The sequence below is a fragment of the Pongo abelii genome, chromosome 7 (assembly GCF_028885655.2).
Source record: "Pongo abelii isolate AG06213 chromosome 7, NHGRI_mPonAbe1-v2.0_pri, whole genome shotgun sequence".
NCBI lineage: Eukaryota > Metazoa > Chordata > Mammalia > Primates > Hominidae > Pongo > Pongo abelii.
The window spans coordinates 88,744,888-88,762,602 of NC_071992.2; the positions used below are offsets into that span (position 1 = coordinate 88,744,888).

General features: G+C 35.1%; 1 protein-coding gene across 22 annotated transcripts in view; it reads right to left on the reverse strand.

The window, feature by feature from the left end:
- STAU2 (staufen double-stranded RNA binding protein 2) overlaps nucleotides 1–17,715 on the reverse strand; it is a 331,631-nt gene that overhangs the window by 171,550 nt on the left and 142,366 nt on the right. For all 22 annotated transcript variants that reach the window (XM_063726263.1, XM_024250494.3, XM_063726256.1 and 19 more), the window contains 2 exon segments: nucleotides 13,513–13,650; nucleotides 4,763–4,894 (listed from right to left, as the gene is read on the reverse strand). In XM_063726263.1, coding sequence (XP_063582333.1) covers nucleotides 4,763–4,894; nucleotides 13,513–13,650 — 270 coding nt within the window.

The window sequence follows — 17,715 nt, forward strand, 5'->3', positions numbered from 1 at the left end:
ATCAGGAGACAATAGAGGAAGATTTTAAAGTACTAAAAGAAACAGGAAACCCAGAATCCTATATCCAGAAAAAAATAACTTTCAAAAATGAAGGTGATTCATTGGAGGCTTAAAAAAGAAAAAAAAAGTGAAATTTTCTGCTAGAGCAGTCACTGAAGAGCAGCAGCCATAGTTCTGCATTACCCCATGCCCATGGGCCTCAACCAGGGCCCAAGGTGAACAAGAATATGAGCAAGCTGAGGCAGGGCTGCCACCCTGGACACCTCACCAAGCACACAAAGCTTGTGTAAGACATCATCTGGGAGGTGTGGGGCTTCCCCCTTAAAGTGGCATGCCATGAAGCTGCTCAGAGTCTCCAAGGACAAGCGGGCCCTCAAGTTAAGAAAAGGATGAAAACACACATATGCACCAACAGGAAGCAAGAGGAGCTGAGGCAATATCCTGACTGCCAGAGGAAAGCAGCTGCCAAGAAGGTCTGAGCCCCCACCCCACTTTGTGTATAATAAAACCTATAAAGAAAAAAAATGAAAGTGAAATAAAGACTTTTTTGGCAAACAAAAGCTGAGAGAATGCATTGCCTACAGATCTGCTAAAATAAGTAATATTAAAGGAAGTCCTTCAAGCAAGGAAGGGGTATACCAGAAAGAAATTTGAATCTACACAAATAAATGAAGGATATTGAAAACAATCAAAATGATAGTAAATATAAAAGGCATTTTCTGCTGATTTTAATCACTTAAAAAGATAACTGACTATATAAAGCAAAATTAGTAACAATGAATTGTACGGTTTGAAAAATATAGAAAACTAAAATGTATAGCCACAATAGGAGGTCAGAGAAACTTAGAGAAGTAACATATGTGACCACAATAGAGGTCAAAAAAGAAAAAAAGTAAACTGAGTAAGTGGGGGGAAAAAAGGCAACTAATAAAATGGTGTGTTTAAATACAACAACTTCAATAAGTTCAGTAAGTGCAAATGGTCTAATCACCCTAACTAAAGGGCAAAGTTTGTCAAATTAAATTTTAAAGAACAAGACCCAATTATATGCTTTCTAAAAGAAACCAATTTAAAGATAGGTTAAAAGTAAACACAGGAAAAAAAATATCCCATGCAAACACCAGTCAAAATAAAACTGGAGTAGCTATATTAATATCAAACAAAACAGATTTCAGAACAAGGAATAAAGGGAAATATCCAATAAAAGTGGCCAAGTCATCAAAGACACAACACTAATTGTATATGTATATAACAATAAAGTTTCAAAATGCATAAAACAAAAACTAATAAAACTGTAAGAAGCAGAAGTAGGAAAAATCCAAACTTATAGTTGGAAACTTTAACACTGGACAAAACAAGTAATCATAACAGATATAGGGCCTGAAAGAAGAAATCAAGAGGGAAATCAGAACATATTTTGAGTTGAATGAAAGTAAAAACCCATACAGCATGTATCCCAGAGGTAAAAAAAAAAAAAAAAAAAAAAAGAGAGAAAAGAAAAACCCAACTTGTAAAACTGTGTAGCGCAGAGCTAAATCAGTGCTTAAAGAAAAATTCACAGCATTAAATGCTTATATTAGAAAAAAGAAAGTTCTCAGATGTATAGCCTAAGCGTCTACCTCACAAAATTGGAAAAGAACAAAAAATTAAAAACAAAAACAAGTGAAGGATAAAATAAAGAGCAGAAATCAAAAAAACTGAAAATATAAAAACAGAGAAAAATCAATGCAAGTAAAACCTAATTGTTTGAAAAGACTTAAAATTTTATAAAACCCCTAGCTAAACTGAACAGAAGAAAAAGAGGAAAGAAATAAATGATCAATATCAGAAATGAAAGTATCATTACAGATTCTGCTACTACTAAAAGAGTAAAGGAATGTTATTTAGATTCTGCCACTATTAAAAGAAAAAGGGAATGTTATAAACAATTTTATACTAGTAAATTCAACAACTTAGATGAAATAAACTAATTCTTTGAAAGACTAAAACTACCAAAGTTCATTCAAGCAGAAGTAGGTAAACTAAGTAACCCTATTTATTTTTAAAATCTGAATTTGTAGTTAAAAAGCCCTTTCCACAGAGAAAATTCTAAGCCCAAAAGCCTTCACTGGTAACTTCTACCAAATAATTAAGAAATACCAACCAGGTGAGATGCCTCATGCCTGTAATCCCAGCACCTCGGGAAGCCAAGGCAGGCGGATCATTTGAGGTCAGGAGAGCAAGACCAGCCCGGCCAACAAGGTGAAACCGCTTCTTTACTAAAAATACAAAAAATCAGCCAGGCATGGTGGTACACGCTGTAATACCAACTACTCGGGAGGCCGAGGAGGGAGAATCGCTTGAACCCGGGAGGCGGAGGTTGCAGTAAGCCTAGATCGCACCACTGCACTCCAGCCTGGGTGACAGAGCTAGACTCTGTCTCAAAAAAACAAACAAAAAAATCCTCTTTTTGCTGGTTTTAAATACTGCTTTTGCCACACTCATCAAAAGTCTTCTTATGGATAAATCAATATATTCAGTCCTTCTCTTACTTGATCTCTCTGCAGCATCTGACTACCACCTAGTAGTCATTCTCTATTCCTTTTTGCAGGTAGTCTTTCCTCCTCTTTTTTCCTGTACTTTGCATGCATCTTATCTACTATTCAAATCTTACCCATTACATTTCTGAAATATCTCTGGAGTCTTTCCCTTCCTCCTCTCTACCTTCACTGTCTCAGTTCAGACCCTCAATATCTCTTACCTAAACAACTCTGGTTGCCTCCTGACTGGCCTTCCTGCCTTTGGTTTCGCTCTGCTCAAATCCATGCTCCCCATTACTTAGAGTTATCTTTTGAAGAATGCAAACCAGTTCAATTCACATTCATGTTCAAATATTAAATGAGCGTTTCTTCAAACCTTCTACTTTGCATAATAACAGTGACCTCAGCTTTTCCTGACTTTCCAGGTTCATCCTCATGCCCTCTAGGTTCTGGGATACTATAGTTTTGTTATATGGTTAAAATTCCTCACTCCCTGCACTTAAAGAACGATCAGCTCCTTGAGTGCAGAGACCAAGTCTCAGTCATCTTATTAAAATCAGTCATTTTAAGTGTCTGGCATTTAGTGAGTGTGATGATTAACTTTACACGTCAACTTGTCTGGGCCACAGTGCCCAGATATTTGGTCAAACATTATTCTGAGTGTTTCTGCAAGAGTGTTTTTGGGTGAGATTTACATTTAAAGTGGTGAACTCTGAGTAAAGCAGATCACCCTCCACAATGTGGGTAGTCCTCATCTAATCAGCTGAAGGGCCTGAACAGAACAAAACGCGGACCTCCCTGGGCAAGTGGGAATTCTCCAGTAGACTGTTTTTGGACTGAAATTTCAACTCTTTCCTGAGTGTCCATCCTGTCAGCCTGTCCCATCAGATTTTACACTAGCCAAGCCTCCACAATCACATGGGCCAATTCCTTAATATATATACACAGACAGACAGACAGACAGACAGACACACACACACACACATTGATGGTTCTGTTTCTTTGGAGAACCCTGACTTATACAGTGGTTATGCAAAAAATGTTTTTCAAGTTAATGAAATTAATTGCTGGTTTTTTGTTGTGTTTGCTTTCACTTAATTTACAAATACACGTCTGTGAGGAGATTTATTTTAACATATTTTTATAGATCACTCACAAGTTTTAAGTCAATATAAATGTGTTAAGTTAAAACAACATATATACAATATAAGGACTACAGAAACTGGGAACACATGTTAGGTTTCATGTTACACATACTTTTAAAAGAAGAAAAAGTGTTGACTAGCCAGGTTATAAAAACAGAATTGAAATCTCTAGCAATAATACACAGACGAAGATTTTTTAAAATCATTCAAAAGAATTGCCTAGAAAACAAAAAAGTACATCTAAATGTGTTTATATATTTTTGTTTCTAATTCTAAACTTTTAAAATGTGTTCCTGTAGAAACTAAAAATATCTCTGAAACAGAATTCTTGTGTGAGAAGATGGCCTGGTCTAAAGCATATTACTTTTGATAAAAGTAATTAGTAAGCCTGTTTTGTGAATGTTCACATAAATAAAATGTTTGATAGAAATAATGTCTACATATCCACAGATAACAAAATGATACTTAATACAAAATGGAAATAAGCCAATTTCTGCCAAGTTATCTGCCAAGTTCTGAATTCAGGGTTCTCTGCTTCCCTTGTAACAGATGTAGGTGTTAATGATGTCATTAACTGCTGCAGAAAAAATAGGGGACCATGAATACAGGTCTTGGCAGAAAATAAACACCCTATGAGTTCACCTTTAAATTTAAAGTAAATAGAAAAATTGGTTTATAGAGTGTCTGTCCAATACAGTTCCTGCCCTAAAGGGATAAGTCAGAATTTTTATTTCCAGTGTTTTCAGCTGTATTCCAAAAATAAAGGCTAACAACCTGTGTTCTTAAAAGGCACAAATCAAGACTGTGACTATATGGCAAAAACAACCAGTCAACAAGTTAAAAATGTTAAATTGGTATTACATAAAATATGTACAACCATACAACAAACTTTTTGTATTTTCTAATCATAAGATTATAAATACTCATTAATATCTCATCTTACTCCATAAGTATATGTTATTTTGTGCTTGGATCGTCTTTGTATTGCCTCAGAAAAGTTAAAATTGACATTTACTTTAATACCAGTTAAGATCAAAATTTATTAATCACTTTGATATTATGACAGATAGGATACATACATGTAAACTTAACTCTTACCTTCTCAAGTTGATCCTGAAGATTAGTGGATGCTTTGTAACCAAGTTGTAATAGCATTGCTTCTGCAGCATTTTTTTTGGCTATCTTTTTATTAGGTCCTGTTCCTGTAGCAACTTCATTGCCTACCTTCACCTGATAAGATTAAAGAAATAAATTTATGATAAATTTAAACAGGAAGTCCTTACATCATAAAGCAATTCAACTCTCTAGCATTTGAAAACATAAAGTTCAGTCCAAAATAAAAATGGCAACTAAGATAACATTTATGTAATGTTATATATGTACATGAAAAAAATATGAAAAAATGGTCCTTAAAATATCAATGGAGGATTATCTCAGGATGGTAGATTTTTATAGAATTTTTACTTCCATATACATTTATATGCTATTTGATTTTTTAAACACTAAATTTATATTATTTATATAAGCAGAAAAATAAAATTTACATTTTAATAGCGTCCATGTTGGTTATGACTACATTTTAGCATTTTTATATTTCAATTAATAAACTGAAAAGGCTAAAATTCATATTGGTGCCATTTAAAATAATGTTCAAATTGCAACAGTATGTAAACATTCAAGTTTACAAAGATTCATATTAAATAGTTCCTGAAGAGAATTAATATACAAGTGTTGCTACAACATTATGATTAAAAACAAAGGCTTCTGGCCAGGCGCAGTGGCTCACACCTGTAATCCCACTTTGGGAGGCCAAGGCAGGAGGATCACAATGTCAGGAGTTTGAGACCAGCCTGGCCAATATGGTGAAACCCTGTCTCTACTAAAAATACAAAAATTAGCCAGATGTGATGGAACGCACCTGTAGTCCTAGCTACTCAGGAGGCTGAGGCAAGAGAATCGCTTGAACCCGGTAAGTGGAGGTTGCAATGAGCCACAATTGCGCCACTGCACTCCAACCTGGGGCCACAGAGCGATACTCCGTCTTTAAAAAAAAAAAAAAAAAAAAAAAAAAAGACTTCCAAGTCAGATTGGGATATGAAACTCAACTCTATTATTTCCTAGCTGTATGAACTGGTACAAATTATTTAATATCTCTAAGCCTCAGGTTTTTCATCAGTAAAGCCGGGGGTAATACCAACTACTGCACAATGTTGCTTTGAAAATTAAACAAGATAATATATGTAAACCACAGCATTTAATCCATCATAATTGCTCAAAAAAAAGATTTTTATCATTAGAACTATTCTACAGTTATCTTCTGTGAGCAATTTATACATGTACTTAAATACACATCAACCATACAACTATAAAAAGTAAAGTAAATAGCAAAAAAGGATAGAATTACAAGGAGAAATAGAAAATACACAACTATAGTTGAATTTCTTTTTACACAATGGTCTCAGTAAGTGATTGAAGAAATAGTTAAATAGTTAACCACAACTTTGGAAATTAAACAATGTAATTCTGGTCAGGTGTGGTGGCTTATACCCATAATCCCAACACTAGGAGGATTGTTTGAGGCCAGGAGTTTGAGACCAGCCTGGGCAATATAGTGAGACCCCATTTTTACAAAAAAAAATTTTAATTAGCTAGGCATGATGGTGCATGGCTGTAGTCCCAGCTACTTGGGAGACTGAGATGGGAAGATTGCTTGAGCCCAGGAATTCAGGGCTGCAGTGAACTGTGATCATATCACCACACTGCACCCTAGGCAACAGAGCAAGACCACATCTCTAAAAAAATTAAAATTAAAAATTAAAAATTTTATAAACAATGTAATTCCAAATTACCTATAGGCAAAAGAAGAAATTCCAGTGAAAACTAGAAAATATTTTAAATAATCGATGGAAATATATCAAAACTTGAAGGACACAGCAAAAGCAGGGTCTAGAAGAAAATGCATAGCCGTTAACAGCTTACAGGAGGGCAAAAAAGTAATGAGCTAAACATCCACCTCAAGAAGTCCCAAACATATCAGCAAAACAAACCCAGAGAAAATGGAAGAATAAAAAGCAAAAAGGAAATACAAAACAAAGTACAATAAAGTTAGAAAAGCCAAAAGTTGGTTCTCTAATAAGACTAATAAAACGATAAACCAAAAGTAAGACTGATCAAGAAAAAAATACGAGTCCTTCTCTGAGACGGGTATTTTCAAAAAAGAAAAGAAGAGGAGAAGACACAATAGTTTTATTGTGTCTTTTATAAACCAATAGTTTTTATAAACCTTTAAAATTTGATGTATAAATCTGAGACTATCTTTAAATATAGTGGCTATATTCTTGAATCTAGTATCACAAATAAAGAATATTAGATTTGTATTTTAGAGACTTAGAATAGTATAAGCTATATTTAAGAAGACATTTAAGACAGTTAACAGTATTTATAATTTTATCTGTAGGAAACATTATTTTTAAGGTATTTACTACCAAATGTACTTAAAATGCCCCCAACATAAAATGTTCTAGAACAACCTAGTCAGGTTGCTACAGAAAGTATTTAGTTTATACTGTAGCTACTATGATGGTTTGCACATTACATTTATTTAGGATCACATCCTTACTGAGATGTAAATTGCTTTCACAATTTTTTTGGTCTTATTTATTTTTGCCTCTGCCAGCTTCCACCATTGAATGAAATAAAGGCATCAAACATTGAAAAAAAAAAAAAAAAAGAAATGAAATAATTAAAAAGGGAGATTACCATCACTTCTGTAGCATTACAAAATAATAAGGATTACTGAGGCCGGGTGGAGTAGCTCACTACCTGTAATCTCAGCAATTTGGGAGGCCAAGGCAGGTGAATCACTTGAGGTCAGGAGTTCAAGGCCAGGTTGGCCAACATGGTGAAACCCTGTCTTACTAAAAATACAAACATTAAAAAAAAAAAAAAAAATTAGCCAGGCATGATGGCAAGTGCCTATAATCCCAGCTATTTGGAAGGCTGATGCAGGAGAATTGTCTGGACCCAGGAGAAAGAGGCTGCAGTGAGCCGAGATCATGCTACTGCACTCCTGCCTGGGCAACAGAGTGAAGTTCTGTCTCAAAAAAAAAATAAAAAAAAAAAAAATTAAAAAAAAAAGAGTACTGAGAACAATTTCATGCTAAAATTTAAAAACATATTTAGATACAATGGAAAAATTCGTAGACAATACAGATTGCCAAATTGCCACAGAATAAGCCTAAAGAATATGACTAAAACTACTAATGGAAATTAAAACTATAATTAAAAACTTCACAAAAAGAAAACTCTTCAGATCTTCTCCATAAAGTTCTACTCAATATTTAAGGAAGAATTATGCTATTCTTTTCATCCAAATTCATCCATAAAACACAAAATGAGAAATCAGTCCCCAATTATTTTATGAGCTCTCATTTTGATTCCAAATCCCAACAAGAACAGTATAAGAAAGAAAATTTACAGAACAGTTTCACTCATGAACATAGATGCAAAAGTTTTAAACAGTATAATGAATAAAGCAATATACAAAAAGAAAAAGATTCATGACAAAGTTAGGTTTATTGCAGGAATGCAAGTTTGGTTTAACATTTGAAATTCAAACTAGAAATCGACATTTATTCATAATGAAAATTATTAGCACACTAGGAAAAGAAAACTTTTTTTTTTTTTTTTTGAGACAGAGTCTCACTCTGTCGCCCAGGCTGGAGTGCAGTGGCGCAATCTCGGCTCACTGCAAGCTCCGCCTCCCGGGTTCACGCCATTCTCCTGCCTCAGCCTCCAGAGTAGCTGGAACTATAGGTGCCCACCACCACGCCCGGCTAATTTTTTGTATTTACAGTACAGATGGGGTTTCACCGTGTTAGCCAGGATGGTTTCGATCTCCTGACTTCGTGATCCGTCCACCTCGGCCTCCCAAAGTGCTGGGATTACAGGTGTAAGCCACCGCGCCAGGTAGAAGAAAACTTTTTTAATATGATAAAGGGCATTTTACAAAACACCTACAGCAAACCTCAGGAAACACTGTACTTAATGTTGAATGAAACTAATTAGAAACAAGACAAGGATGTTCCCTGTTATTACTACTGTTTAACAGTTTACACAAATCCTAGACAGAGAAATAAGGCAAGGAAAAGTAAAAAAAGAAGCAGAAGGGAAAAGAACTCGTTGATTTCATATATAAGGAATCTAAGAAACTCCACAGATGAATTATAAGAACTGATTAGATTGTAATAAGCTCAGTATGAAAAAGAGGACTGCATTTCTACATTCCATCAACACTCAAGTAGAACATGAAAAATATTAAAAAGATAACATTTACATTAAATGAAAATCAAATACCTAGGATGTGCAAATCTTGTACATAGAAAACAAAGTCTTATTGAGAAACTTTAAGAAAAACCTAATAAATAGAGCAAAATGCCATGTTCATGGATTTAAGACAATACTAATGTAATAGTATCAGTTCTCTTCAAATTGACCTAAACTCAATTAATTGAACTCAATAAAAACCCAATCAAAATTCCATATATCTTTTTACAGTACTTGAACAGGATGATTCCAAAATTCACACGGAAATGTGAAGTGCTAAGAACAGCCAAAATCCTTTTGAGGAAGAGCAAGGTGGTGGACACTTATTTGTCTGGACAGCTAGACTTATTATGAAGTTAATATAAAGAAAAAAATTTAAATTTGACTGCACTAAAAATTACTCTTGTTCTTCTAAAAGCACTATTTAGAAAGGAAAGTCACAATACAAGAGGAGGTATTTAAAATGCCATATAACTGCAAAGGGCTCACATCCAGAATATATAGGAGGTTCCCATATATCAGTTTTTTTAAAAAACAAGCAGAAAAATGAGCAAGAAAAGTGAATGGGCAATCCATATCTGAAAAGTTGAATTGTTTTACCAGTTATCATTTGGCTTAAAAAAAAATTAGAAAGTTTCAATAATAGTTTCATGCCACTTTAATACATTTCACAATGACAACAAAATTCAGTTTTCAGCTATACAGCGTGATACTCTAACCATACTTTTCTTTTTTGTCTATTGTGTAAAATCATAATATTGGCTGTTTCATCTGTCCCAGAACATACAGATTCCCATTTGGTATCCACACTTGAGTACTGTTCATCATTTATTCTTACATCCTTATTTACAGTTTTTATTTGTGTTATTATTTCCAACCGTACTTTCAAGCTTCAGTGAACCACCCAATTTTAAGGAACTGGGAGAATATACAACAAAATGGTAAGAAAATACAAACTTAAACATAAACAATGCACAAATGATATAAAAAAGGAGCTGTACTCTCTTTTAACAGAGTTTCAGTAAAGACAAACTAAATGACAGTTCATACAGCACATGAAACACCGAAAACATATTCATTACAGAATTTCTGTAATAACTATCAGAAATTGTTAGTTTAAACCTGTGAAATATTTTTTAAATATTTCATTGCCTTTTCTTCTGAAACTGGAAACCACTATGTCGTGACAAATCAGAAGTAGTCTTTGGACCTCACTCTGAGAAGGACAAATCTAGTACAGTCAGACCAGGTACTCAGAGCCAGATGAATACACACCACCTGCCATAACAGTGTCTGCCTCAACATGGCAGGCCCTATGGATAATCTACTCAAACCCCTGGCTAGAGTTACCTCTGCTCCCTGTTATTTTTTCCAATGCTTGGTTTGTTCCCCCAGCTTCATCAGTCCTATGTTGTTGCTGGAATCCTTGCTGGTGAAAAGATTAGGCCAGTTATGTCAGAAGCTTCCTCTACTGCTCTGAGGCCTAGTCTTGGACTTGTCAGCTGTAATGCTGTTCCCATTCCTGTATTCACCTTGTCTCTCCGTCTGCTAGATTTCCATCTGGCCTATTCTGATACCATCAAGACTTACTTCTTCTAAAACAAGTGCTTCCCAGATTCATTTACCCATTCACCCAGCCTTTGCCTCATGCAAATTTTAATAATCGCATGGTTGAATAGTTTGTAAGCAGTTATCCTAATTTGTTAATATAAAAAGACCACATTGCCAAAGGACTTTCATTCCCTGCTAATAAACACAAGGGTCACTCAAAACATCACTTTATTATAAAAGTTAAGTAAGTATATAAATTTCACAAGTCATCTTCCTTGAGAGGTCACAAATTTTATAACTATTGTAAATACGGTCTCTACATTTAAATGTTAATTTCTATCTGTAAAGAAGCTCAATTATTTTACCATGCAGTAAATTTAAGACTGCCAAATGTTCATCTTTAAATTTAACAGCTCATTCACATGAATCAAATCCTCAAAAACCTAAGAAACTAAAAAGTTCTGAAATAGGATTTGCCAAAAACTTAATTTTTATTTATTTTTTAACAACCTGGTGATCTCAATCACAGGCTGAAAAGTTAGTAACACAGTGTGCTGATATGCAATTTGGTTTAGTTATTATTTTCTGTTTGAAAGATTAAAATACTCCTCACCAAAAAAATGAAAAGCTTTAAGAAATCTACTCTGAAATAAAATACCCAAATAATGTCATTGGAGATTTTCTTTTGTTTATCTAGTAATCAACATAAGTAACTGCATCCATTTTATAATATACAGACTTTTCTTTGGTAATAGATAAAAATGAGCATCTCATCTCTTTTTTTTTTTTTTTTTTTGCTGCCACATTCAATTATAACAAATGATAACATTGTCTAAGTAGTTTATACAAAAGCTGTTACTTTGATAAAATTGCTGCAATACTGTAATGAATCCACTGGGGCTTCCAGAAGGGGAAAAAACAATATGAATTCAGTGCGAAAACATTTAAAAGCACAGCCAAATGTCCCCATTTGACTAGAATGTTTATGAATACCCATAAAATGGAAGCTGGCCTAAGATATGCTAAATTCCTCTTTCAAAAGAGGTACTCAATATACTCTGTAGAAAAGGATTTGTTTAATAAAGCCAAAGCCAGTTTATATTCCCAATACATGTCTAAAATTCAGGCAATTTTTTTCTTCAAGCTTTGGCATTCAAAGTATATGTTCCAGAATTCTTCAAAGTTAAGAATGTTAAGGAAAAAAATAGTGAACACATTTTACCAGTGAAAATAATAAAACAATCATGTGCTGGATCCTAATAACATCTTGACAATAATGTGATTACTAACCAGAGAATTCCTCTCTTTTCGGATATCTGGGTTCCCAGGAGTGACTTATCTATGACTACATTATAAGTTAACATCTCCAACAAAAGCCATACAGGCAGGAAGGCAGGCAGCAAATATCTATCAAATGTTTATTAAGGTCCTACTATTTACAAACCACTGTATTGGGTACTGTAAGATAAAGAAACATGGAGATTATAAATTGGGAGGGAAGGCACAACTTAGCTATACACTTAATCAATATAAGACACTGTATTTGAGTGCCAAAATGTCTACCACATGGTCAGCACTTAATATTTGTTGATTTTATCTAAGTTACATAAAATGTGATATCCTTGGATTTGACTAAAAAGTTTCTTTGACTAACCAATTATTTAAAAAACAGTTTGGGACTAAGTACAGTGGCTCACGCCTGTAATCCTAACACTTTGAGAGGCTGAAGCAAGAGGATCACTTGAAGCCAGGAGTTTAAGACTAGCCTGGGCTACAAAGTAAGACCCTGTCTCTATAAACAACAACAATAAAACAACATTTAATTAGCTGGCCATGGTAGTATATGCCTGTAATCCTAAGCTACTCAGGAGGCTGAAAAGGGAGGATCTCTTGAGCCCAGGAAATCAAGGCTGCAGTGAGCCATGATCATGCCACCGTACTCCAGCCTGGCTGACAGAACAAGACCCTGTTGCCCCACCAAAAAAAAAAAAAAAACAAAAAATTAAAAAACAGCTTGGGGAAAATAATAATTTAAATATAGACTGAGTATTAGATGATTCTAATGAATCATGTCTAATGTAAGAAAAGCTTTCATATTTCTTAGAAATATACACTGAATATGTAAGGCTGAAATGACACGTAGTTAGAAATTATCTTTGAAATACTTCAGGAAAAGAAGAGAGAAAGGAAGAAAGAGAGGGAGAAGAGAAAAATAGCTGAATCAAGTGTGGCAAAAATCTTAATAACTGTTGTGTTTGAGTGATGGGCATATTAGTGGTCCATTACTATTCTCTCCCCACCTTTGGATATGTTTGAAATTGTAATAAAAAAGTGAAAGAAAAATTTCTTAAGACTGGAGTTTGAGCTGGCAAATGAAGATGAATAGGTAGGGGTTGAAAAGGAGAGCATTTTAGGCATTTTACCTCATTCCTAGCCCATCCACCAATACACTAGCAGCCATTCCTCGATTTTCTTGGCTCCACAATGCAGCGGTCAGATCTCAGCAATTCTGAGTGCCTCAGCCCCCACCATGGTTAGCTAGCCTGCTTACTCTCTTTTCCTAACTTTCCTGACAGCCCACAAGCTCAGGATTTTGGCCCTGATCCATCTACTACATCCATCCTTCTAAATTTTGTTTCTAATTCCACATGTCTCCAATTCCCAGTAGTTAATAGACTCCAGCTACAAAATGTAACACAAAAAGTTAAGAGATAGGCATTAAATGATAAACTCCACGGTAAATAACCTGTGTGAACTCAGAGTCCCTTGGAAAACTCATGTTGTCTACTGTAACATGTCCTTGACACTTGAATGTTTCCACCAAGTTGGTAGGTGAGCCTGGACGGAATGAATGCTTTAACTGGAAACAGTTTTATTTTCTGCTCTTAAGTCCTAGTTTGCCTTTTGCCCAAATGTCTACTCCATCCTGGGGATTTCTAATCTTTTCAATAGTTTTAAAAGGTTAGAAATACCTGCATCACAAATTCTCGACGTCGAGGCATTCCTCTTTCTGAAAGCAAAACATAATCCGGCTCCTTTTCCTTTTTGGCCTGTTGAATTTGCGCCAGGCGGCTAATAGGGTTCATCCCTTGGCCATATTCTGGTCCGGCCTAAAAATTAATTTAAGAAAAAGTTTTAAAATATGCTTGTGAAACTTGTTATTGAATCCTTAAAGAAACAGTGCTTCTTCCCTCCACCCCCACACCCCAAAACTGTGACTAGAAAAGATAAATGAGTCATTTATGAATATTTATAAAGGAAAATCATAAAATAGACCTGTAACCAAGGCTTCTATGGGACTTGGGGCTTAGATGTATTAATGGCAAGGTGGGTCAACTACGCTTTTTAAATTGGGCAAACTCTTCAGTATACCAGAGATGCTTCACAACTTCTGTTCATCAAGAAACATCAATAAGAACATAAGAAGACCAACCATGAACTGGGAGGAGATCTCTGCAACACATATCATTTTATTTTATTTTATTTATTTTTTTGAGACAGAGTTTCACTCTTCGCCCAGGCTGGAGTGCGGTAGTGCAATTTCAGCTCACCATAACCTCCACCTGCCGGGTTCAAGCGATTCTCGTGCCTCAGCCTCCCAAATAGCTGGAACTACAGGCGCGCCCACACCATGCTCGGCTAATTTTTATATTTTTAGTAGAGATGGGGTTTCATCATGTTGGCCAAGCTGGTCTTGAACTCCTGACCTCAGGTGATCCCACTGGCCTTGGCCTCCCAAAGTGCTGGGATTACAGGTGTGAGCCACAGCAGCCAGCCACAACACACGTAATTTTAAAAAGACATATCCAGTATCCAAAATATATTTTTTAAGACCCCTAAAAAGTACTAAGAAAAAGAGAATATAAAAGGGAAATGGGCAAAAGAGATAAATACTTCACATAAGGAAAAACTCAATATATGAAATGATAACTAACCTCTAGGACACAGAAAATACATATTAAAAACCTCGGTGAGTTACTATTTCACATCCACCAAATTAGCAAAAATTAAGAAGTCTAACAGCCCCAAGTGGTGAGAAGGGGGAGTAACAGAAACTCTTATAAAACACTGGGAGTACTATAAATCGGAAAACAACCTGGCAATGTCTAGTAAAGCCTGAGATGGTACATCCTACCCCAACTAGCCTATTCCTAGGCACATATATACCTTAGAAAACCGTAACCCATGCACAGTAGCTCATATGTACAAGAATATCCACAGATGCATTATTTGAAATAGGAAAAAAAAACTAGAATATTCATCAATAAAAGAACAGATAAATTATAGCATGTTCATATAATGGAATGGTATACAGCAGTGAAAATGAATTAATTATTGCTACATGCATCAAGATGAATGAATTTCAGAAAGAATAGTAAGTAAAAAAGGCAAGCTACAGAACAATATATATGTATAGTATATTTTATGTAAAGCCTGCTAAAACTACAAAATACTGCTGAAATTAAGATCTAAATAGTCAATACATCATGTTCATCGATCAGAAGACTCAACAATAAGATGTCAATTCTCCTCAAAATCCCAGTAGGCTTTTTTCCTTTTTTTTTTGAGACAGAGTCTCACTCTGTTGCCCAGGCTGGAGTGCAGTGGCACGATCTCAGCTAACAGCAACCTCTGTCTCCTGGGTTCAAGCGATTCTCCTGCCTCAGCTTCCCGAGTAGCTGGGACTACAGGCACACGCCACCATGCCTGGTTAATCTTTGTATTTTTCGTAGAGACAGGGTACCACCATGTTGGCCAGGCTGGTCTCAAACTCGTGACCTCAAGTGATCCTTCCACCTCGGCCTCGCCAAGTGCTCAGATTATGGGCATGAGCCACCGCACCTGGCCCCCAGTTGGCTTTTTAAAATTTAATGTGTAAACTGATACTAAAATTCATATGGAAATGCAAAGGACAAAGAACCAAAACTTTGGGGAAAAAAAAAAAAAGACTCAGACTACCTAATTTCAAGATTATAAAACTATGGCATTCAAGACAGTGTGTGTAGTATTGGTATAAAGATAGACAAAGGGACCAATGAAACAGAATAAGTGCCCAGACACAGATACATATACACACACACACACACACACACACACACACACACACACACACACACACAGAGTCACATGATTTTCAACAAAGGCACAAAAGGAATTCAGTGGGGTAGTCTTTTCAGCCAATAGTGTTGGGACAATTGGCTATTCATATGTAAAAAGAAAAAGAAAAAAAATCTTCAAGCCAAACCTCATATAATTTATAAAAATAATTAACTCAAAATGCCTCATAGACGTAAAGGTAATTTCTAAAACTATAAGACTTCCAGAAGAAAAATTTTTATAACTTGGTTAGGTAACAATTTCTTAGATATAACACCAAAATCACGTTCCATGTAAAAAAACTAATAATAATAAAATGAAACAATAATATAAATAATAATAAAATAAATATAATAAATCTTCAAAATTAATAACTTCTGCTCTTTGAAAAAGACAAGTCACAGGCTTGAAGAAAATATTTGCAAAGTACACATGTAATAAAGCACCTGTATCCAGAGTGTATAAAGATCTCTAAAAATTCAATAATAAATTTATTATTATTTGAAATAAGCAATTAAAATTTGTTAAGCTGGCAAAAAATTTAAATAAACCTTCATCAGGCCTCATGTGACAGTAAACACATAAAAATTTCTCGATATCATCTGCCACAGAGGAAATGTAAATTAAAACCAAAATGAGATATCAATACCCATCTATGTGAACATCTGAAATTTTAAAAACTATGCTAAGTGTTAGCAAGGACGTGAAACAATTGGAGTTATCACACACTGCTGATGAGAATGTAAAAGTGCACAGCTGCTACAACTTTGAAAAACTAAAGTTGACTATATACCTACTAAATAACCAAGCCATTCCACTTTGAAGGATTTACCCAAAAGAAATGAAAGTATATGCTCTTAAGATATACACACAAATATTCATAGCTGCTTTATGAGTAACAATCAAAAATTAGAAGCAGCCCAAATATCCACTGACAGGTGAATGGATAAACAAGTGGTGGTATATCAATTCAATGAAATATTACCTGCAAAAAAACAGAACTACCAATTCATGCATGCAACAATAAGGATGAATCTCAAAATAATTATGCTGGGTTAAAGAAGCCAGCCAAAAAGAGTGGTTTCTCGGCAAATGAAGGTAGATTACAAAGAGGCATGAGCAAAATTCTGGGAGGAATGGATGGGTTCATTATCTTGATTGTGGTCATAGTTTTACACATGCAAACAAATACGAAAACATATCAAACAGTGCACTTTAAACATATACAAGTCACCCTATGTCAATTATACCTCAATAAAGTTGTTTAAAGGAACTACACAAATAACTTTTTTTAGAAAAACAAACATAGTAAAACTATAAGGTAGGAAATGGTCACACAAAACTAGTGATAGAGGTTGCCTAGGGAAGGTTGCATGAGGACATGATGGAAGAAGAGCATCCAGAGGGCTTCAAAGCTTATTGAGAAATGTTTTATACTCAAGTTGGGCAGTAGGTCTTTCTCACACTTACTTAGTATGCTTTTTTACTTATACACAAGTTTATATATAGCTTTTTGCATGTATTATAACATAAAAGCAAAAATTCAGGCCGGGCGTGATGGCTCATGCCTGTAATCTCAGCAATTTGGGAGGCCGAGGCGAGCGGATCACCTGAGGTCGGGAGTTCGAGACCAGCCTGACCAACATGGAGAAACCCTATCTCTACTAAAAAAAAAAAACGTATAAAAAATTAGCCGGCCATGGTGGCACATGTCTGTAATCCCAGCTACTAGGGAGGCTGAGGCAGGAGATTCACTTTAACCCGGGAGGCGGAGGTTGCGGTGAGCCGAGATCATGCCATTGCACTCCAGCCTGGGCAACAAGAGCAAAACTCCGTCTCAAAAAAAAAAAAAAAAAAAAAGCAAAAATTCTTGGAAACCAAATTATCTTTCTGCATATGAACTTTCTTCATGTATTTTTCCTAGAAATAAAAGTCTGCGTATATTATATGGTCAAAACTTTATTTCCACCTATGAAAATGTATTCTTGTCTCTACTATCTGTAGAGACATGGATAATCACTCTGTTACAGATTACACGTTACACTAAACTTATGTAAGAGCCACTGTGCAGTCTTAGC